Source organism: Ovis aries, chromosome 4, assembly GCF_016772045.2.
Source record: "Ovis aries strain OAR_USU_Benz2616 breed Rambouillet chromosome 4, ARS-UI_Ramb_v3.0, whole genome shotgun sequence".
Classification (NCBI taxonomy): Eukaryota; Metazoa; Chordata; class Mammalia; order Artiodactyla; family Bovidae; genus Ovis; species Ovis aries.
This window is the reverse complement of record NC_056057.1, coordinates 52,530,230-52,555,544: the sequence shown is the minus strand read 5'-3', so window position 1 is coordinate 52,555,544 and position 25,315 is coordinate 52,530,230. Positions and strand designations below refer to the sequence as shown.

Below are 25,315 nucleotides of genomic sequence, written 5' to 3'. Positions count from 1 at the left end.
AAATATAAACTTGATGGTCATCTTTTCTTTCTTTTAGTAGACACAGAATTACAGAAAACAATAATTAAACACTGTGTTGTTAGGTTTATAATATATATAGATGTAATATGCACAACAATAACAGTATAAAAATGGAAGACAATGAAATAGAGCTCTACAGGAATGCTTCCGTATCTCACTGAAATTAAGTTAGTGTAAATCAGAAGCAGACTCCTGTAGGTTAAAATATACATGGTAAGCCCTAGAAAAACTGAAAAAATAACTCAAAAATGTGAAAAATCATTAGATTTTTAAATATGAGACATATAAAAAATTAAAATGACAGATATTTCTAATATTCTAATAATAAACCAGTAACACTGAATGTGAGTAGATTAAATAATTCAATCAAAAGACAGATTGTTAGACTGGATATTATTATTATTTTTAATTCGTATTTGTACCTGTGTGACATTAGACTGAAGCTGGCAATCGATAGCTTGGTAGGCTAACTCCAGGAAATCACCTGTATTTGTAAAGTTTTATTATAGCACAGCCACATCAATAATTTATGTATTGTCTACAATCTGCTACAGTGGCGATGTTAAAAAGTTGTGACATATGGCCTGCAAAAGCTAAAATATTTCATATCTGGTCTTTTACAAAAAGAGTTTGCGGACATAACTAAAGGAAACCCAGTGTGGAAGTTCTTCTTTAACTGATTCTGTTTCCTAGGACATTAAGAGGCAAGGCCATTATTTAAGAATGAGATCAAGAGAAAGAGGTCTTAGAAGTTTGACTGAGAAAAGTAAAAAGGTTAGTGAATACCCCAGGGATGTGGAATAGAACTGGTGGAGGGTGCTAGGCGTGGCACTGGAGGAGAGTGGCAAGGAACCAGACTTTTTTGTGTGTGAAAGATACCAGCATTCCAACCAGTGCTTATAATGAATTATCTGAGCTTCAAAGTGGATTCCAAAGGTACAGGAACATTTTCTGATCCCAGCTAATTACCAATTAATAAAGTTTTACTACTTTCAAGTACATAAAATTAAAATTAGGTTTACACCACTTCTGTCTGTGGTTTTAGGGAGGTTCTCCACTGAGTCTGTTCTATAAAAGGAAGACATGATTTTTAATGAGCTATCTTATAAAATAATGAATATTCCAGTAGTTATACCCTGCCTCCCTCATAGTAAAGCACTGTAATTAAGTCAAATAATCAGAGTAAGAAGGGACTTACACGCTAGATAAAATAACTAATTTTAAACCAGGAGAAAAAGTTTATTTTACCCAGGAAGAAACAATTTAATCACAACAAATGCTGCCCTACTTAGTCTGTAATCTGAAAATTATACTGTAATTGTCAAGGGAATGAAAATACTCAGATAATGCAGATACAATGGACTTTATAGTACTTCTTTTCCTTGAATAGCTAATTATATTTGACATATACTGGGACAGATTATTACCACCGCTACTACTAAAGCATCAATATTTTAAGGAATTGTACAATATATCCTTTTTGAAAGCAAATATTTTATCAATTTGCATTTTCATAGTTTGTCTTACTATTTAAGAGATGCATAGTTTGGTTTGGTTAGCAAAAAAAATTAGCAATCCATTGAGCCAGCTGATGGTCTTTAAAGATGAACTGATATGAAAGACTACTGTAAATAAACAATCAGGTAGTATGTCTGTCACTTTCCTAGAGTTTTTTTTTTTAAAGGAAACTAAAACTAACATTTATTAAACACCTCTGTCTGCCTGAGCACTGGGCTAGTAGTGAAACATGATCTATGTTAAAAGAAGTACCTATTATCCTATCCATTCTCTACTTTAGTTCTAAGACTTGAAGCCTTAAATTTAAAAGAGGGATATTAGAAAAAAATGTCTTACTGTGGCACTTAGGTTAAAATGTCAGACACCAATTCCTTCCAAAAATGTATGGTTGGGTAATTCTCAGAAAAAAAGAATGACTCAAACCTTGCTGCTTTGTTATAACCAAGAGCTACTAGTGCTACTAATAATATTCCTCATGCTGTTCTTCTTTTCCACAATTTTCTTCTTTGTTTGATGTTTTACCTTTTAACAACTGTGTATCAACTGCATCTAAGTATGGTACTAAATAAAGCAAGGTTTAACTACTATGCTGCTGATGAGTCTACTATGCTGCTGCTGTTGCTAAGTCACTTCAATCGTGTCCAACTCTGTGTGACCCCATAGACGGCAGCCCACCAGGCTCCGCTGTCCCTGGGATTCTCCAGGCAAGAACACTGGAGTGGGTTGCCATTTCCTTCTCCAATGCGTGAAAGTGAAAAGTGAAAGTGAAGTCACTGAGTTGTGTCCAACTCTCAGCGGCCCCATGGACTGCAGCCCACCAGGCTCCTCCGTCCATGGGAGTTTCCGGGCAAGAGTACTGGAGTGGGGTGCCATTGCCTTCTCCGAAGTCTACTATATTGCCTGCTAAATTAGGCCTGCCTTTTCTTCACTTTTATAATCTGAATATCATTATTTTGATTTTGGAAAAAAAAACTCATAAAGAAATCATGCATTACTTCTTTAGCTTGGTATGAGAAATTATATGCCAAATGCCAGTCACTTTCATACCATCCTCAAGAATGTTACACACACTAAGTTCCCAAAAGTATACTACATAAAAAATTCTAATGTGCTTTGGGCTTTCCACACTACTCTAAATTTTCTGCTTTTTAAAATTTACATTTAAAATGTTTTTCCTGTTTTTAATAAATGATTAAAATTTTTCACATTTTATCTATACTCTGCATTCTCTAAAATATTCTCAAATTAATAATTTCTACATAATGATATATAACTAAAAAAACTAAGAAAGTCCTTACTACATAATAATGGAAAGGGAAGACACGGACTAAAAGAAAGCTACTGTTTATGAACACTTTACAAATTCTGTAGGTTCACTGTGACAAATGAACATACTTTTTTAAATGTCAAAGAATATTAGATAAAACTTTTATTTTGAATGTGATTTACAGTCATAGGATAGGATCAAACTTAAAAATCACTTATAATTTACTGCTTGATCAAAATTAACATAAAAATATAACAAATTATATTTTCAGTTCAAACTGACAAACCACTTTTTAAAGAAAAACATTCTGCCCTATACTATCATAATTCTTCCTACAGAGTACTGGCAAAGAAGGTAGTTACAGTGTGTCACAAATAGTTAAAAGCAACATTTTTAGGTAATTTGAATAAGGAACACATACGTTATTCAAAACAAATATTAGGGTTATTTTTTCTGAAAAGTTAGCTTGCAGATGAAAAGAAGAACCCCAAATCCGCATACTGTAATAGCCGTCCTCTTCAAAATCCTAGTATTCCATGTAGATACTTCTTCCATTAACGGTATATGAGTTGGATCATTTTCTCGTTCATTTTGTAACTAATGTTTAGTATGGAAAAAAGAAGAGTTAATGTACAGTACACTGAAAATAAAAATATCTTTGATTTAAAAGTATCAAAATATCCATGTTAATTCACTTGATTTAGATGTAACCTAAATGCAAGATTCCCATGGAAGATTTGAAGTCTTAAAAAATAGTTTTTCCTTCAACCAGGATCCGATTATAGTAGACTATTAGTTTTATATTAAAAATAAATGCTTCTACAGATGACTACATTTTAAAATCACGTTTTTATGTCAAGAGATAAAGTTCCTTTAATGTCAAAGTTTCTGTTTCTACCTTTAAGGAATGACAATCATTTTTTTTTTCCTCCTGTATTAAATATCAACTGATTTCTTACCCAAAAAAGCAAACCATTCTTATAGAATACCTACAATACATAAAATTCAACAAAAACTAGAAGATTCGATGCTAATGCTAGAAGTATAACCCTTTATTTAAATATAGTTGCAGGAACAAATGTTAACAAAAATTTTAGTGGTTTTTTTTTTTAGCACTTTCCAGCAATGAAATTACATGACTCAGTCAGTTTCTAAATCTCCATATTGGAACTTCTTGCTAAAGAAGTCCCCTCAACTTTGTGTGTGTGTGTGTGTGTGTGTGTGTGTGTTTGTGTGTGTGTGTGTGTGGTGGGGGGGTGCGGAGAAGATAGTTTAGTTGTTGGGGGAGAGGCAAAAGAGGGAGAACAAGCAGAAACCAGAAGATCCTTGAAAGATAAAAAGCATCAGGCACATTTATAGAGTGATATTTACTGGAAACATCCTGTGCTGGAGTGGTGACATAAATACTTTGAACCTTAGAAAAAATAACTACTTCTCAAATCTACACTGTAAATATTTAATTAAAGAACCCTGCAAAATTAATTTTAAATTTATAGTAGAAGATGGACTTCAATGCCAATTTCATTAATACTGTATTCTTGGTCTAGCTTCCAAATGGCTTCATTCAGCAACAGATTCCTTTTTGACACTGATGCTCCATTTACTGAATCCTGAGACAGTCATTCCTTTTATTAACCAATTACTTAGAATGACCCTTTCTGACAAGAGCCTGTCCGTGTGTTGGTTTGAAAGAGAATGATGTGGTGTTAGAGTCTGGCCTTGACCTCTCCCACCCTCTCTCTGTTACCTCCATATACTTATCTATGATAGCTCATATGTTTCTTTTTTTAAAAAAAATCCTTTGTTATTATTGGTAAACTGTTAAAATATTGTAAGTTTAACAGGCATGACAGCATACTCCCAAACCTGGAAGTCCTCACAGTTTTTTAAATAAAATCTTATTTTGATGATTATTGCTTGTTTAAGACTAATTAAAAAAAAAACCAATGCACTAGCTTGCTGCAGAATTAAGACTTTCCTGCCCAAAGAATAATATCTATTGTTATCATGAACCAATAAATATGTTTTCAAGGCTAGTCCTTATATAGAAATGTATAGATTCAAGGTAGAAAAGACCAAAGAAAAAAGACCTTCCATTTAGCTAAAGAAAGTTGAATAATTTCTCTTTAGGTATACACTATTAAAATAAATATTACTGTACCTGACTCAATTGTTTGTGTTTTAGAATCAGAGTTACACTTGAAAGCAGTAACTTTTTCATCCCTTCAGGAAAAATCTGATCTCTCTAATTTCATCTTACTCCTCTTATCTACTCTCCCTCCAAATGTTTTCAGTTCATCTTGGAGAAATCAAATCATTACCGATCCTGAGACAAAGATGTCTTAGGGACTATCTTACACTAAACATGAAAAGTTGATGCTTTGCAGAAAGTTTTACATAAATCCTTCCAAACTTCCCTTGGACCCCGTGAAAAACATCACATTAATAAGTAAAATCAATACCATTTCCCTTCAATTTTTCTGGATGATGGATATAGTAAACATGAATGGTGCTATAATTTTCATGTTGTAATCAAGTTCAGAAAGTATAAAATCATATTTTTGCAGGAGAAGGTTTATTTGGGGAGTGGAGTGGATTAAAGAAACACAAAAGTAGAAGGAGAGAGCATAATTAGAAAAGTACTGTGTAGCACAGTTGCCTGACATACAACAGGCACTCAAGTTTGTTGAATGAATAAATGTCAGAGATAACACAACTTCTAAGATAACTTTTTCTGGGAAGGAGTTATTGTCTACAAAAACTTTGAACTATATTGTTCATTTGCCCTATTTTACATGTTTTTATTCTCCTATAATTTTGCAGAATTTGCTTCAATTTTCTGCTCAGTTTTTAACAAGACTCCTTTTGACTGAACATATGTTAATAGCTAGAATGACAAATTACCTGGAATATATATACAGTTATTTTGAGGAAAATAACTTTTTGATAAAATATTAATGAAAATATTAAATGATTATGGTATGAAACTATGAAAATTTAATGCATAATCTGATGTTCACATCAGATATTTCACAAAAACTTTTTAGATACCAAATATATTTATTAGACTTGGAGAACTCAAAGGGAGTTCTTTAGTAAAGTGAAAGTTTTCCTTTATTATCTACCTTCAACAGAGTTCTCTATTTTACCAGCTTAGATTTTGATATACTCAATTTTCTTAAACGGGGGAAAAATCACCTGTCCTTAAACCATGTATGTATAGAAGATACATACTTCTATATGAGTACAGAAACAAGAACCAAGAAAAGCCCATACTCTTTTAAAAAGTTAAATTTAAAAGATACTGGGTTGGCAAAAAAATCCGTGTGGGTTTTTCAGTTACATCATATGGAAAAACCTTGAACGAGTTTTTTGGCCAACCCAATATTATAAAAAGTCTAGAAAATAGAAGGAATATTTCATCTACAACCCTACCTCATTAACAGAGCTAATAAACCTTTAATTTTTGGTATTTTTTAATATTTATACATAAAGAAAAATTAGAAATACAACATTTTGTCTTTAACAAGTTGATATTTGCTTTTCATTATATTTTTCAACTGGCTGCATACCATTATGACAAATGGCCATACCATAATTTATTAAATCATTTTCCTAGTATACTATACTTCCAGTACGAACAATTTTGGAATCATTCGACTAGTAGTATTGAAAGACAAAATCATTTTTATAGTCCTTGCCACATCCTGCTAAACCGTTCTTGAAAGCTGTTTTAACATCAGTCTTACACGAAAATATTAGTTTGGTGAACTATAACCAGTAGTGAGTAGGGTAATACATTCCCTGCTAATTTGCAGGATGAAAATGATGTATCATTATTCTTTCAGTATGCATTTCATTAATGACCAACAAAGTGTCTTTCCTAGGTAAATTTCTTTCTTTGGAAATGGTCCTTTTCCCAGCTGTCTAGTGAGAACTTAAGTTGCTCTTGTCAGAACTGCTTCACTGTCTAACATGTGCTTAGTCGCTCAGTGGAGTCTGACTCTTTGTAACCCCATGGTCAGCAGCCTGCCAGGCTCCTCTGTCCATAGGGATTCTCCAGGAAAGAATACTGGAGTGGGTTGCCATCTCTCCTCCAAGGGATCTTCCCAACCCAGGGATCAAACCTAGGTCTCCCGCACTGTAAGCATTCTTTACCATCTGAGCCATCAGGGAAGCGCTCATTGACTAACATACTGTGCTGTAAATGATTTTTCCCACTTTAAATTTTAAATAGATACCTTCTGAATTAAGTCTTTTAGCTTGCAGACCTCTTCACTCAAATCTTCAACATTACTAACCAGTTCTTCACAAACTGAAGTAAAATTCCGGGGAGAAGCCCATTCTAGTACTATCTGTTAATATTTTCAAAAGTTTTAATAAGAAACAACTTTTTTTAATTTTAAACAATAAGAAACAACTTTTCACAACTTTAGATCCACAAAAGTTACACAGTACTATGAAACATTAAATTATATAACTGAAAAGCATTTTTTTATCAGGATAAATCCTGACACCGAAAGAACTGAGTAATTTTATACAAATAATTGAATCAGTTTCCTGAATGCATTTATTAAATACATGTAACTATGGAAACTAATATTAGTAATAATGATTATGTTGAATAAATAAAGTCATGAAGGTTTGAAGAATGACATGATTTCCATATCAGCATTATACAAAAATCATTGGAAAACAAATGCATTAAATATTTTTCACTACATACAAATAGCTACAACTAAATCACATGAAAAAAACAAAACAAGTTTGCTTTAACGGGTCACTTACACTTTCTCTATTTAAAATTTCTTTCATTAAAAAATCCTTACATTGATGTGATTTTTAATAATCTCAACACACTGTTTTATTTCAACTTTCACTTGGGTCTCCTGTCACTTTATATTTTAAACAATTAAATTCCCTTTAAAAATATATGGTGAGTTTAGTACACAAATCAGTTTTCTTTTTGGTCTGACTCATTTCTTTTCTTGAGGGCTGGAACATTAGTTTTTCAATTATTTCATATAAAAAGAAGTAATGTTAAATAAATTGACTTATTTAGATCTTGTGTGATTTTGTAGAAGATATAGTTTTACTAGATCATTATTATTTACTGAATTATCATTAAATTATCTGTAATGTTATTTGCATTTATACTTTTCTTCACTTAAATAATTTTTGTAGAATACCTTGTGAGAATTTACAGGCAACTCAGTAATAATGTTCTGTACAGCTTTTATTAAGTGGCCACACTGTTTGTTTAATTTCAGAAGAAAGTTGAGGAACTCATCACCACTAAAGAGAGGAAATAAACAAACAGAAATCACTGATATGAACAATTTACTCTATTTTACTTAGCTAGTTATTCACTGTCTAGTCATAACACTTATTATATTCTTTAAAAAGTATCTGTAGAATAGTAAATTTGTATTAGCAGATGAAATAAGACATTAAGCATACAAAGGAAACCAACTGTCCAGTCTTGAAGATCTCAAAGTTTGGGATAAGAGGCAGACCTACTATTATAACCAAATTATTCACAGGGACATATGAAGAAGGAACATAAAAGTCCTAGTATTTGAGTGTCTATTATGTGAAGGCACTGCATTTGATTTTACATTTATTATTTTTTAAATTCCTTCCAACAGCTCCAGTAAGGTATATGTTATTAACAGTAATTTACAGTTGAGATATCTAAAATTCAAGAGATAATGAACCTAGCATAAGTTGGAATGAGGCATCTTCCCTGGTGGCTCAATGGTAAAGAATCTGGCTGCCGATGCAGGAGACATAGGATACATGGGGTTTGATCCTTGGGTCAGGAAGATCAGATCCCTTGGAGAAGGAAATGGTAACCCACTCCAATACTCTTGCCTGAGAAATCCTGTGTACACAGGAGACCAGAGGGCTACAGTCCACAGGGTTGCAACAACAACATAACTGGGAAGAGGGATTTCGTAACATTTCAGAGAGTTCATACTTGAACTGAGTCTGGAGCTTTTTTAAAGCTTGTCAAGTACATAGGAAGAGAAGAGATTCTGGATGGAGAGAATAGCAGGTGTGGAAGTATGGAGTTAGGAGGTCTCCAAAGTATAACTAAAGCACAATCATGTGAAAGTCGTAAAAAAAGAGGTTATATGGGATCATTTATTTAAGGAACTTTTGTGACATGCTAAGGAATGGAATATTATTTTCTGGATAATGTACAGTTACTAAGGGACTTTAAACAGGGAAGTAGAAAATCAGACTTTCGTTATGAGAGTTTATTTGGGGTATGGTGTGGATTAAAAGGAAAACAAAAGTAGAAGTATAGAGAATAATTAGGAGATAGTTTAAGAAATGTTCAGGAGAATAAACTGAAAAAAAAAAACTTGGTGATGGACTGCATGTAAAAGGAAAGGAAAGGTCTAGGGTGATTCTAACTTCCTTGGTTTCAGTGGAAAATGGCACTGCCAAGCAGGGAAGTGAATTTGGGGGTGGGTAGTAAAGAAATAAGTGGGGTAAAGAGAGAACAATAGAGCATAATAATTAAGAATATAGACTCTAGCATCAGGAAACCCTGAGTTTAAATACAACTTCCACAGCGTTATGATCTCAGGCAAACCTAATCTTCAGCCAAATATTGCCATATCTCTAGAACTGAGATAACAGGACTGTCAGGAGGACCGAAAAGTGAAAGTCGCTCAGTTGTGTCCGACTCTTTGCAACCCCGTGGACTATATAGTCCATGGAATTCTCCAGGCCAGAATACTGGAATGGGTCATCTATCCCTTCTCCAGGGGATCTTCCCAATCCAGGAATTGCACTGCAGGTGGATTCTTTTCTAGCTGACCACCAGGGAAGGAGGACTTAGGAGATATTATATGAAAAGCACATAGTATTTAATCTAGTACACAGATGGCATTCAAACAAACTTAATAATGTTGATAATGGCAATGATATGAGTCATGTAGGTGCAGTGATCAGTAAGTAGTAGAAAATGTCAGTCTTGTAGGTATTTTTCCTGGGGTCTACAGACTGACTCATGAGGCTACAAAGAATTCAGGGATCTGGTGAACTTATATGGGGAAAAATTACATCTTTATTTTCACTAACCTCTAAAAGAATTTCAGTATTACCTTCAACAGTGAATACAGGCACAAACAACAGAAGTATCAGAAGTGTCTATAGTTTGCTAACCAATAGAAATCAAAACAATGATCATGGAGAAGGCCACCAAGGAAAAAGATACATATTGTAAAGAGGGGCGAATTGATAGGGGTTTAAGGAAAAAAGCTATCAAAGTAAAAGTAGCCTGAGAAAAAGAAAATCAGGAGTAATTTCTATTATGAAAGGTAAAGAAAGGAACAGATTCAAGATGGAGGGAAAAAGTCAAGCATGTTAAATAATCAGGATTAATCCACTAATTCTGACAATGAAGAGACACTGATGACTAGATTAGTTTCAAAGACAGAAGCCAACTTGTTGTGAAATCTGCAAAGAGACTAACACAAGCTAATAGAAAGGGTAATAGGTAACTCAAAGAAAAAGAAAAAATGAAAAATTTGATGAATAAACAATTATAATAAAAATAAGTTATGTTTCAGTGGAATGACAAAAATTAGGAAGATGATTAATATCAAGAGCTGACAAATCTGCAAGATGACCTTTCTGGAGTGTTACTTAGTGGGATCTATTATAACAACAACTTACACACATTCTAATACAATAGGGCCACAGCTGAAATAAGCAAATACTATTATAAACAAAATTACATAGTCTTAATGAATGAAAGGCAAATATATACCTTTCTTGTGATGTATAATTTTCAGGGCTACTGAATATCGATAGGCAAGTTATAAAAAACACAACTTTTATGCCTTTTACCATCACTGTGTGAATGGATGCCCAGCCCCCACCCTAGAGCTATACAACCTACATACCTTTACATGGAATGCCTGATAATTCTGAACTTATTTAAAGAATTCCAGATAAGCAGATATGGCATAGGTATGGTAGACTATATCATTTGATCAAACTGTCATGTCTCTTTTACCGAGCTAGATACTACCAGGGAGGATTACATTTCATGTCCGAAAGACATGAGGCTTGGCCAATGACTTGCTTTGGCAAATAAAATATGACTGGAAGTGACTGTGTCATTTTTGAACAGATGCTCTAAGAGCCACTGACTGGTTCTGCCAGCTCTCTTTTCCCTTTGCCACAAGAGCAGCATATCTGAGGTGGGGCTGTTTCTCCAGCCTATTGGCAGAATAATAAGGAAGAGATTCACTGCAGCTGATCCATGATATAGATGGATCACATATTTCTGATCAAGAAATAAATTTTGTCACTATAAGTCAACTTAGATTTAGAAGTTATTTGTTACTGCAGCACAAAAAGTGTAAGTTGACTGAAACAATAGGCCACATTTAAAAATTTTGAAGCTAAGGATGAGGACAAAATTTATACTTTATACATTTTATTTTGTATTTGGGTATAGTTGATTAACAAACAATGTTGTGATAGTTTCAGATGAACAGTGAAGGGAATCAGCCATACATAAAACTTGTATCCATTTTCTCCCAAAACATAGGTACTCCAAATGGAAGAACCATGTGCTCACTGTAGACTATCTGGAAAAATTAAAATAACCAATACTTTAATCACACAAATATAATGACTGGTATTATTTTCTTCCAGAATATTATAAAGGAACTAAGTATTTCTCATATGCATACATACAACTGGCATTATAACTCACACTCCATTTTATATTTGCCTTTTCTATAAGTATTTTTCCATGACATTAAGTCTCAAAATAATTTAAGTGACAGAATAAAATCATTATATTGATGTAATGTAATCCAACCATCCACTTAACGTTAAATATTTGGAGTTTCCAAGTTTAGAATAGTTATAAATCATAGATGTGAACAATGTATTTTTATGTGAAAATTTGCATCTATACACTTTTTTTTTTAAGGAGAAATCATTTTCTAAGTAGGCATAATTTTGAGATGCCTTTGATACGCTCAAGTAGATATCAGGCTTGGAGAAAAGGTTTGGGCAGAAACTGCTGAAAATGTCAAGACATGGGTGAAACTTAGTTATCTCTGTTCAAAAAAAAATCTCAAAGTAGTAATGAAATGGTGATCAGTATTTTTAAATTGCATTCTCTAATTCTGAAAACATACTAAGGCTAACTATAGAAGAAAGTAAAAGTACTGTGCATGTGTACTCTTGTAACAGACTATTTTATAAAATTGAGCACATAGAAGAAAAGTATTTTAAAACAAATCAGTAGCTAAATTGTTAAAGTCACATTACCAGAAGATTATAATCAATCAGTTCAACTTTTCCTGCTGTTAGTTTTCTTATGACTTGATGACTAATTTCTTCTTTAAAGAATGACTTTGAACAAATGGAAAGTAAAACCTTTTCCATAACAGCATGTAAACAAAGTCTGTGATTTAATAACAAGGTCAAATTCCTGAAATATATGTCTGCTAGTTTTATTTTTTAAAAAATTTAGCAGTTGTAATATGTGAACCATTCAGGACTCTATACATTCTTTAAATCTATTAAGCCTCACAGTGAAAATTCATAGAGGCAACTCTGACATCCTATAAATAAATTATATTAGAATTTTAATTTGCAATTCAGTCATGTTGAACTTAGAATATTCCTTCATAGAAGCAATACATTAAAAAAGTAAAGACAGTGAACAAAAAGATTCAAGGTTTTCTGATTTAAGTCATCATCACAACTGAAATCCTTTACAATGTACTTACATATTCAAGAGTTGTGGTTATTTTGAAACAGCGATGAAACATTATTTTGAATATAGATCATCTTGTTATAAGGAGGTATAGTTAGAGAAAGGGAAATAATTTTGCAATAACATTTTTAAAGAAATCTGCATCATCTAAATTATTCACTGTAAGACTTCTCTGAATTCTACAATGGTATGGAAACTTACTGTTCCTGTGTTTAATTAATGTTTCTCATAGCTGCAATGTTAGTTTTAGGCAGGCTACACTAGTGATGCTACTACTGCACTTTGATGTGTTGTATTTTATAGCATATAACTTGGACGAACCTCAGGGAAATTAGTCTGATAGAAAAAAGACAAACAAAGATGGAAAAATACTCCAGGTGCGATGCATGAGCAGGGTGCTCAGGGCTGGTGCACTGGGATGACCCTGAGAGATGGGATGGGAAGGGAGGTGGGAGGGAGGGTCAGGATGGGGAACACATGTACACCCATGGCTAATTCATGTGAATGTATGGCAAAACCCACCATAATATTGTAAAGTAATTAGCCTCCAATTAAAATAAAAATGGAAAAATACTATATGACTGCATTTAATTTATGTAATGTTCATGATATAACATCTTTATAAAGATGGATAACAAATTATTGTTGCTAGTTTTAGGGATGGGGGAGAGGTGGTGGGAGTTATGAAGGGGTAGTACAAGGTGGCCTTGTGGTGATGGTATGTTAAGTATATTGATTGCGGCGGTGGTTATGTGAAGCTACACACCTGATAAAATTGCATAGAGCTACATACACACACACACAAATAAGCACAAGTACAACTAGTGAAATACAAATAAACTATGTAAATTATATCAATGTCAGTTTTCTGGTTTTGTTAGTGTACTGTAGTTAGGCAAGATATTAGACCAGGTAAGAATGGGTGAAGAAGGGTGCATAGAACATTCCTATACTTCTCTGCAATTTCTTGTGAATCTATAATTAATTCAAATAAAAAGTTAAAAAAATGATTTAATATTGTGCAATATGTTTAAAAAATCAAACACTATTATTTTCAAAATAACTTTAATTACTAATATTACTAATAATCAGTGCTTGACAAGTTTATAATATTAAAAAGGAACTTTATATATTGATAACATAATTTCATAAATCATTAAGGCTGAAAATAGAGCTGAGCTACATGAGAAACACATTTTTATTGCCATAAGCAAAAATATTACCTTTAAATTTTCAACTTGATACTTAAATGATTAAAGAGAGTAAGAGATACACTATGAAAAATGCAAGATCTTTTAAATAGCTTGTTTAAAAAAATGCAATGAAAAAATAAAACAAAAATGTTTCTATGTGAATTAAGAAAATGCACTGTTTTGCTTCTTGGTATTGGTAAAACCTGCCTTGTAAAGTACTTTCTATCTCAGAACACGGTGTATAGCAAAATGAACTACCCATATCTCTGGAAAAACTATGGTATCAAGTAAAATAACTCAGACATTATCAAAATTCAACTGAAGAGGAAAGGTGGTTCTAAACAGTATTAATGTAAACCAGTAAGTTAACTTTACCTGATTTCCAACTTTGCCACTTCAGGTAATTCTCCAAATTTTATCTCTTCTACTTCCAGTTCTTTAAGGGCAGCCATAATTTTCTGCTGATCTCTACTGGTAATTCCATTCTAAGCAGAAATGATTTCAAGGTGCAGTAAGGTAGTCATGAAGAAGTGAAGTGAAAGTTGCTCAGCTGAGTCCGACTCTTTGTGACCCCATGGACTATACAGTCCATGGAATTCTCCAGGCCAGTATACTGGAGTGGGTAGCCTTTCCCTTCTCCAGGGGATCTTCCCAACCCAGGGATCAAACCCAGGTCTCCAGCATTGCAGGCAGATTTTTTAACCAGCTGAGCCACAAGGGAATCCCCAAGGTAGTCAAACTTGTATAAAATTTGAAATTACTGAACAAGATCTACCTGATTAATTCTCATCTTGAAAAAAATGCATATTGAAAAAAATGATACTGAAAAATATACAAATTTGCTTGTAATTGGGCTGACAAAGTTACATCATTAAAATATTTAGCTACATAGTGACTACAGTCAATTTTTTATGTTATATAACAATGTGATAGATGCTAAAACAAATGACTAGGTTTTAATATACAGTATAAACTTTCCAGAAAATCACAGTAAAATAATTTTTCCTACAAAACATTATCAGTGATTAAATGAGAATTAAGTCTTCCTTTTGCCTGTATTCTACCTCTAGTATTAACTAAATTTTCTATCCTGGATTTATCTATATAGTTTGATTTTCAGTGATGCTGAAGATTTCAAGTTTCCAATGTGTTCATACAGGGAGATCATTCCTTTTTATTATTTTATGTATTAAAGTATCTTTGATGTTTCCCACAGCTATTTTCAAATTGTTACTAATAATACTTGATGGCAAAATAACTGATCATTTGAGAACCTAGCAAAAGGCAATATTTGAACAATACATTTTTAAGCCCCCATGTATAAAAAAATCACCTCTTATTTCTGAGTAATCTGTTTTATATAGTGTTACAAATCTATTTCATATTTAGAAACATAGCACCAGTTTTAGTTGAGATGTCTTAACTAGTATGAAGGAAAAAACTACCACCTTTAAGTCTTCAAATATTGAGGCAAATTAATACTATAATAGAAAATTTTAGATATGGTTATCCATAAGCATATCTAATGAGGAACCTAGCAAAAGATAACTCACAGTCTATAGCTGTAAAATTTTTTAAATATAAAATGAAAGGATTCAAAATATTAAAACTATGAAAGAATGTCTGGGGTTTTGAAATTGATACTAACCTTTGCAAGCTCATCTTTCCTCATGGTCAAAAGATGTCTTAAAGTTATTTCCCTTTCCTGTAGAAAAGGAAAAAAAATGCCACCTTCAATATAAATGAAATAGTGGAAGGGGAAGTAGGCAAGTATACACATAGGCTAGTCAGTTATATGCTACCCTCCCAAACAACTTTCAACTTTCTAGAGGAGACAGCATATGCAGGTGTACAGCTGTATTACTGGGTAGATAGCAGTAAGTGTAATAATATGTATAATGACCTAAAAAACATACATATAGCTAGTTTTCCAGAGTAAAAAAACTGTTACAACTTTTACTTTCTTACATAAATAGCTCTATAAAATTTGATAGAAATTATGTTTTATGAGTAGTCAAAATTTATAACTGTATAAGATTTAACAATCAATAACATTTAGTTTTATTAAATAATTCTCAAATAGGAAGTTTCAAGATTGTACAATGAAACCCAATTCTAAACAACAAACCACCTAATCGAATGCGCATTCCTAGGGAGAGCCTATCTAGAACAGTGCTTTACTGCTGCAGCATCAGCTAAATGGCTGAGAACTGCCATCGACGCAAACTCCATAACGCATGCTTAAAATACCTACAACAGTGCTTGTCATAGGATCTAATTTAATATCTATGACACTCCTACACTAGGTATTACCATTCTTTTGGGAAAAAAAGAGATTTAAGTAATACATTTCAGTTAATAATCATTAGAGCAAGACTCCCATACCAGGTTTGTTCGGTTTAAAATCTTGCTGCTCCTAATATTCTATACAGGAAGACTGGCAATTGGAAAAACACCCTAAGGCATAGGTTTACATGGAGTTCTGCAAAGCTACGAGCAATGGGTAAGAGCCTGATTCTAATTTCTGTAAATTTTTATAATACATTTTCAAAATGCTTCCAAGTTTAAAATGGGATGTACTATAAGTTATGCAGAAAAGTGCATGTCACTCTTTCATAAGCATGCTTATGAATTAACGTTACATTAATTTAATGTTATGTTAATCAATCAATAAACATGCATACACAGTTCATTGTAGTTCATACAAAATCTTACCTTCAATAAATCTGTCATATGTTCAAGTCCAAGACCATGTAAAAATATTTCCAGATCTCCAAATGCTGTATATGAACTATACATATTTATAGCAATGTCAATTTCAGAACAGACTATAAGTGTACAAATAATAAATATATATTTTAATGTACAAAAGAGAATAAGAATGATTGAGTCTATGTAGAATATACAGGTATACCTAGTTTTAATTGTGCTTTACTTTATTGCTTTACTTGCAAACATTTGATTTTTTATAAATTGAAGGTTTGTGGCAACCCTCTGTCAATCAAGTCTACTGGTACCATTTCTTCAATGGCATTTGCTCATTTTGTGTATCTGTGTCACACTTTTGTAATACATGAAATATTTCAAACTTTCTCATTATTATTATGTTTGTTACGGTGATTCGATATTGCTATTACAACTTGCTGAAGGCTCAGATGATGGTTACCATTTTTTAGAAATAAAGCATTTTAAATTAATACATGTACATTGTTTTTGTGGGGCCCTGGTAGCTCAGATGTTAAAGAATCTGCCAGCAATGCAGGAAACCCGGGTTCAACCCCTGGGTCAGGGAATGGCTACCCACTCCAGTATTTCTGTCTGGAGAATTCCATGGACCGAGGAGCCTAGCAGGCTACAGTCCACAGGGTCACAAAGTGTCAGACACCATTGAGTGGCTAACACTTTCACTTTTTTCACATTGATTTTGTAGACAGAACGCTACTGCACACTTTAAAAGACTATGTGCATGTGTGCTAAGTCGCTTCAGTCGTGTCCAACTCTTTGCAACCCTATGGACTGTAGCCTGCCAGGCTTCCCATCCATGGGATTCTCCAGGCAAGAATACTAGAGTGGGTTGCAGTGCCGTGGCCCCCCTCCTCCAGGGGATCTTCCCAACCCAGGGACTGAACCCATATCTCTTAGGTCTCCTGCATTGGCAGGTGGATTCTTTACCACTAGTGCCACCTGGGCTACAGTATAGTGTAAATACGACTTGTAAATTTGTGTAACTCACTTTATTATGACATTTGCTTTATTGTGGTAGTCTGGAATGTACACCAATATCTCTGAAATATGCCTATATCTGCAAATTTGATCTATGTTATACAAAGGAATAAGAAATGTTTCTTGAATGAAGATTTAAGTAAACAGAGAAAATGGTGATAGTAAAATGAAACTCATCTTTCCTAAGAAGGAAAATATTTGCCAATATTTATACAGTGAACCCTGGAACAACACGGTTTGGACTGTGCGGGTCCACTTATACATGGATCTTTTTCAATAGTAAATACTACAGTAGTATACAGTCATGGATGTGAATTCATGGATGTGGAACTGCAGATATGGAGGAACCTTGGATACAGACTTTCCAAGGGGGACGGTCAGCATCCCCAACCCCCAGAATGTTCACGGGGAAACTGTATTCCTTATAAGAGCTCTGGGCATGAAAATCTCTTTAATTGTAGGAAGTAAAAATTTACAACAATTTTAAAATGTAGGTAAATAGAGAATAATGTTGTGGCTATGTATTGAACAATTGTGTTCGGGGGTGGGGTGGGGGCGGAAACATTTTTATTTTTAGCTTATAAAATCAGAAATCTGCTGTAAAGAATTAGAAAGCAAAGTGCAATCTAGTTTGAACACTAACAAAACCATAACCTTAGAACCTTTTAGAAATAAACTGTATTGTTGATATTTTATTTAAAGTAAAAAATAATTCTCTTTACTGTTAATATATACATATATAAAACTTTTCTAAAATTCTGGAGAACCAAACACTCAAAATTCATACATTTTTAAGTAGTATTTTAAAATACTCATAAAAGCTTAAAATATTGTACATTTCAAATGTCATCACTTGACTATAAGTAATAAAAACACACAATTTTTACTCATTTATAGGTATTGAACAAAAACATGCTATGTTACCTAAATATGTGATCTTTTTCTTTATCAGAATCTGTTCTCAATAGTTTACTAATAGACTCTTCTTTAGTTAGCTGGTGAAGCTTTCCTTCCAAAGGATTTAAAGTCAAGGAAAGAAAATTGAAGATCTGAAAAAGTTATAAGAATTAAAGCAAGATAGTAATTAATAATATTTTCAACAAAATATACAACAAAACTAAAAATTCCATTTTGGTAAGTTAAGTCAGAAAGACTAAGTACTCAGGTAGTATTTTAAATACATTATTAAACAGAGAGAAAATAAGAAGCATGACTATGGTACATAAACCTCAACTGTACATCTTAAAGAGATGTGAAATTCCTTAGTTTTTGAAAACTTCTTAGTTCTAACTTTTCAGTAAGTTAAGGTTAAGTCATATAATCAGTCAAGATACAAAATCAAATCTCACTTCAGGAAACAATTTATGACTCAAAATAATCTTTGATATTCATACATTTCTTAGTATGTCAAATTCAGTATCATCCACCCTAAATTTAATAATGCAGTATATTAATGAAAAGTTTTCAAATTTTCAAAGCTTAGGAAAAAAACTGTAAATTTCTTTTTAAAGATTCACAGGGCTTCAGTGATTAGCACTTACACCAGAATAATATTGGAAATGTAGATATGAATTATAAAATGATAGGCATGTTTATAGGCTGCTTTAAAATTGAGGAAGTTATTTTACATGCAATAAAAATGACATGGTCTGACTACTGTATGGTGGAAACTTTGGAATGTCATAAGCTTCCAAAATCAGAAACTCAGTTTTAGAAGATCTTGAACTATATTACTTAGATTTAGAGTTGTACTGTATTTTATCCTTGCTTAGAAATTACAGACCTTTGGCTGAAAGCTTTCATATTTAGACCAAAAGTTTATATCAATAAAATTATTCACTGTATGGCAAATATTTACTATTGACTTTATTATCTGAATGACAGTAAATTATATACTCCCATGTTATTACTTTATACCTTGTCAAATGTATAGGAGTAAATGTAGTTCAAAGGATTTAATTTTTAAATTGTCTAATATGTGTTAATTAAAGTTTAAAAACAATAGTTTACATGTGCAAATTTTGAAATTTTACTAGCTGTGTTAATACACTAATTTTTGAAAATTAATTAATTTTTGAAAATCAGTTGGAAGTGCTTAAATAAACAGTCTGTTACAATTTTATTTCTAGGGCCAGATGAGACTTTATTATCCCTTTATATAGCTTTTAAATTACCACATCATAAATGCCTCTTATTTAGTAAAAAGATAAATACTCTAGTAAACTAAAGTTTTCATTACCTGGCTGGGAGAAAATTACATACTGAAACATTTAGTAATAGATAAATTATTATTATAGTAGTGAGTTCTAACAAAATCATACAAAAGTTTTACAAACAATAATGTAAACTAAGAAAAATTAGCTAAATAATAGGATACCTCGAGATGTTTATTTCTTTTTGCAATTTCACTTGGTGTCTTTCCATCTTTGGTTTGTATCATTTTATTAGCTCCAAGTTCAAGCAACTTCAAAACTACATTTTTATGACCCTGACGTGCTGCCCATGTTAAAGCCTGTAAGTGGGGGAAAAAAAGATTGTTTAAAGAGAGGGAGTACATATGACACAGAGAAGAAAATTTCTCAACAGTATTTATGGCACAATAAAAAAGTGAACATGGTTAATTAATGGAATGATGCAATCTTATCATTTCACAATATAATGTAAACATATTTCCAATGTTGTAATCGCAAAGCAGACTGCCAGTGTTCACTGATTTTGTAAAACCAAATAATGTCTTAGTCAAGTGAAATTACAGAGTAAAATGATTTATCTACCAATCAGAGAACTGTTTTCTATAAAAAGGAATTCTATTTGTAGTCTAATAGAATCCAGGCTTTGCTATGTGTTACAGTTTCTTTTGTTAAGGGTGCTGACCAACAAAGGCAGATAATTTCTTTTTTCTCATTGAAACTGTTGCTTTTCTTTACTGAACAGCAATTACATCCCAGCCCTTCTGTAATTTTTACTTCTTAAAACCTTTCTGCCAACTACTGATAGTAAGATATCAATGTCCTAGAGATAAAAAGAACACTGTAGAGTCGGTTCTCACAGTATAGCCGTTCTCATCCTGGGTATTAACTTCTGCTCCATGAGCAACAAGGAGAGCAACAACCTGAGGGTGGCCGTCACGTGCAGCATACATGATTGGTGTCATAAGTCTCCTGAGGAGGAGGAAGAAAAGACAACTGTGTCAATGCTGCCCTTAACAGTTCTTCAAAGGCTGAACTTAACCATCAGTGCTGTTCTGAGAGCAAAGAAATGGGAAAGCTTTTCACAAAGCAGGGGGGAAAAAAATCTAAAAATCCAATTTACCAGCAAATAAATAAAATATGAAGGAGATTACACTCTTAAAAGCATTGAATGCTTACACAGCACCCTCTAGTGAAGAAATGTGTCTTTAAAAATCACTAAATGAGCCCATACTTTTTAATATGAGGCTTCATTACTTTACCTATTCACATATCAAAATATCAGAGTACCTCACTATGCTTATGCTGGGAAAATAGTGATGAACAACACACACAAGCACCCCCACCGACCCCATGTTCTCAAAATTGCTCATTTTAAATGCTTATTACACTTTAAAAACTGTATTTTATTTAGTAAAAATGTAAGTTTAAGATCTCTTACTTCTTAATGTGTTCTATTATAATTCGACTTTAGGACTGAGAGAATTTTACCCCGAGGCTTACTTTAATAAAGACAGACATCAGCCCAACAGCTTTGCCAGACTCTGAGACTATGTTCTGGGAGAACACAAGTGGTCTCCCTCTAGTGGATCACTTCCCCAAATTAGAGATTCAACCCCTCGACTTCTAGAAGTCATTCAGCTTCTGAACCTAATTACAAAGGATACCAGAAAGGTTCTATTAGTTCTACTTGGGTTGAACTTAGTATCACAGTCTGTTTTAAAGGAGATCTAGGATTCTGGGCTCAATCTTCCTGAGTCACCACAAATATCTGATCTATATACAAAGACCTTCACAAAAGAACAATAAATTAAATAATTTTACAATTCTCAGTTTTGATCTCATTAAGGAAGACTGTCTCGATTACTCATATTACATATACTACAGATAAACAATATTTCTCTGTAAGATTTGTTGACATAAGGTATATCCTGAATCTGGTCATTTCACACCAATGCCTTTACACAGAAAGTTTCATGCATTTATCCGTTCCTTCTATTTCCTGGTATGTTAAAATTTCAACTTTTTATTAGAATTACATGCTAAGGTAGTTTGTCAAACACTGCCTCCTCTACCTTGAATTTCTCCTACATAGTGGCTTTAGTACACAATCTTGACAAAGTGAAGTGTGAATTTCTGGATAGCTAAGCAAATAGGGAGAATATATACAGTAGAATGAGCTTGTTTGAGTAAACTGGCTATTCTAATTCTTTCGTAAGTCTAAATCAGACCGCTTGATGCTTCTCTTCCCACCTTCCTGACAGCAGCTCAAATCTGCTCCTTCCAAGGTTCCCTATTTCCCAGAGCTTCCACTAACCAAATAACTCAGGCTAAAACTAAACATCATTCATAACTTTTCTCCAGCACTCCATATACATGTCATCAGAAGGTCCTGTTCCCTATTTTCCTATCATATTTTGAATCTAACCATGTCTCATCAACTTGTTAGCCACTGTAAGCAGTCCATGCTATCACTGTATTTCTCTGATTTGTATTTTTGCAGTAGCCTCATAACTGCTCTCCATGCTTCTGTTCTGGCCACGTATTCTTTTTGAAGACGCCAAGTTCTTCCCCTTTCAGAGACTGTGCAAGTGCTCTTCCTTCCACCCTTCCCTTGACCTTCATACTGTACACTCCTTCATCTTTTCCAGGGAAGGTAACATGAAAGTCTGAGTGTCCTGTCTGCTTGAAACTTATTACCGAAAATTTCTGAATCTGTACTGAAATTGTATTGAAAATTGAAGTTCTTTTAAAAATCATTTTTTCTTATAACAGAATCTTAGAAAACAGCAGGGATATAATTTTCAGTCTGTAAATTCACAGAGACATAAAATGGCTTTTATAAATGCTTTTGTCATCCTAGCTAGTAAAACTACTAGACTAGTATAGTTTGCAGACTAAGATGCTTCAGATCATAACTGAATATGTGTTACAATAAAGCTTCATTGACTTCTTAGTTGAATTTACTGAATGGGATAGCAAACTCCTATAATGGAGTCTAGATTATCTAGAAGGTGTATTTGTTGTTCAGTCGCTAAGTTCTGTTCAACCCTTTATGACCCCACAAACTGCAGCACGTCAGGCTTCTCTGTCCATCACTATCCCTCTGAGTTCATTCAAACTCATGTCCATTCAGTCAGTGATGCCATACAACCATCTCATCCTCTGTTGCCCCCTTCTCCTCTTGCCCTCAATTTTCCCCAGCATGCGGGTCTTTCGCAGTGAGTCAGCTCTTCCCATCATGTGGCCGAAGTACTGCAGCATTAGCTTCAATATTCAATATTTCAGTGTGTTACTTAGCTTCTGAAAGTTATTAGAGTTACTGATACTATCAATAATGTTGTATGACCATTTTGAGAGGGGACAGAACAATTCTTACAGTGGTTTTATATCTACAGAAACTTCTAACATCTATTGTTTCCTGCCTGTCATAGATTAATAAAATCTAAGTTAAGTCTTCAATCTTACAAACTCTTATGAACTTATAAATGGTCTTATTATAAACTCTTCAGGGAAGTTATAAAACTTTTAACTGGTTTGATCAAATGACATGGTAACTATTTGTGCTACTGATAACTTTACTTTCAATATTAATTTCCATCTTATTTATTTCCTGAGATTTAATATAAAGAATTCTTTACTTCCCCTTCTGTTTTGTTCTGCCCGCTCCTTCCAATACATAACTGCTTTGGCAAAGGTCAGCAGTTACTTGGACTCCTTTTATTTTTCTAGCATTTAAAGGTATGTATTTCAAGAGGCTGCTGCCCTCAATATTCTTCCCTTTTCACTACCTAAACAACATACCTGTATGGTTTCACCTACTCTCATGACTATTAATGCACTGGTGACTGCTGAATCTGTATCTCTAGCCCAGGCTTTGCTCTTGTGCTCCAGATCACATCTGCCATTTCCACCTGGGTATCCCAACAAAATTCAAAACCAACATATACCTAAATCTGAAGTCACCATCTTCCCTCCAACACATAGTACCCTCTGTTATTACCTATCTCCATGAACAGCATCACAGGTCCAGCATGACCCAACCCAGAAGCCTGAATGAATTTATCTATGACTCCTCATGTCCTCATAGCTAACCCAGCTTTCCTGCCAGTTTTACCTCCTTCCCATCATTTGTACCTGTACTTTACACTCGCCTCCTTCCTTGTCTTCAAGTCCTCATCACTTCTTACACGGATTACTGCATGCAACAGAATCACAACTGGCCTCCTTGTCTCCAATCTTTCCTCTACATTTGTAAACCTCATCAAATAAATTCAGTTTGAAGCTTTCAGGGTTACACCTATGTGGATCTTTCTAAGTCCTCTGTCTACCTCTCTACCTTTCAGTACCTGCCATCCTATTCCATTCCAGTAAAATACTTCAGTTCTTCTGCAGGCATGAATTCGGCTCTCTCATCTGCCTATTTCCAGAGCACTTCTGGTCGAAATGTCCTTTTGCTTTTCAACAAATGTATTCATAATCTACTTCTGGGGTTAATCTTAGAAGCCAGCATGCCCAATTTTTTGATGATCTGCCTCATCTTAGATAGCAACCCCACTCTCCTCTATGTTCTCATACATAGCACTCTGTGCTTATTTTAATCAGGTCACCTTTCATGTCAAAGTATTTGTTCAATTCATCTGTTTTCTCAACCAGAATATCAGTTCTTTGAGGATAATGATCCTGAAAGTGTGAAAGTGAAAGTCACTCAGTTGTGTCCGACTCGTTGTGACCCCATGGACTATACAGTCCATTGACTTCTCCAGGCTAGAATACTGAAGTGGGTAGCCTTTCCCTTCTCCAGGGGATCTTCTCAACCCAGGGACTGAACTCAGGTCTCCCGCACTGCAGGTGGATTCTTTACCAGCTGAGCCACAAGGGAAACCCATGATGATCCTGACTTGTCTCTATATCCACCACCCCGCAAACCATGCAGTAACTAGTATAATGGTCTGCTTCTCTGCTGTGTGTCATGTGTACATTTAATACAGGCAGAGTTTTCTTATCTATTACATCATCTCATGTCTACTGATTGTGTTAGTCAGCTCATCTATATCCTTACTCAATTTACATATATTAGATTTGTGTAATGAGATAAATACTGAAATTTCCTCCTATCATTGTATTTTGATCTACTTCTTCAATTTTAATAGGTTTCAATTTATGGATTTAGCAGTCATGTAGTATAGTGTGTACAGGTCTGTGTTTGTTATATTTTCATTGATCTTTTTTTTCACTATAGTACAAAATTTATTCTGTTTATTGTATATAATATTAGTAATAGCTGGTATTGATAATCCTGATTTCCAAGGGTTTACCTCCACATGTAATGGGATATTTCATACCCATTTTCTTCTAATTTTCTTGTAATAGCATTTAGCCATCTTCTGTTTTTAAGCCAATATTCAGTTGAAAAATTCAGTCCGTCCTCATTTAGCATGATGACTGATATATCCGACAATACTCTTCTATCTTGCTGGTGCAACAAAACCACCATTCACTACATTTCTCCCCTTGAAAATCTGATTCTGCTTTTCCTCTTTTTAAAATGCCATTAAACATTACCCTAGTAAAACATTCTCTTATAGGTGAGCAAGATGAGACTTGTTTCTCCTAATAAGATTATGGTTTCCTCATCCATCAG

General features: G+C 33.6%; 1 protein-coding gene across 1 annotated transcript in view; it reads right to left on the bottom strand.

Annotated features, from left to right (window-relative positions):
* Positions 1-3,250: 3,250 nt before the first annotated feature.
* The window catches only part of ASZ1 (ankyrin repeat, SAM and basic leucine zipper domain containing 1), a 68,140-nt gene continuing 46,075 nt past the window's right edge, over positions 3,251-25,315 (bottom strand). The window contains 9 exon segments of the mRNA NM_001195309.2: positions 3,251-3,403; positions 7,048-7,161; positions 7,996-8,101; positions 14,135-14,244; positions 15,408-15,464; positions 16,475-16,550; positions 18,407-18,531; positions 19,860-19,994; positions 20,532-20,643. Coding sequence (NP_001182238.1) covers positions 3,251-3,403; positions 7,048-7,161; positions 7,996-8,101; positions 14,135-14,244; positions 15,408-15,464; positions 16,475-16,550; positions 18,407-18,531; positions 19,860-19,994; positions 20,532-20,643 — 988 coding nt within the window.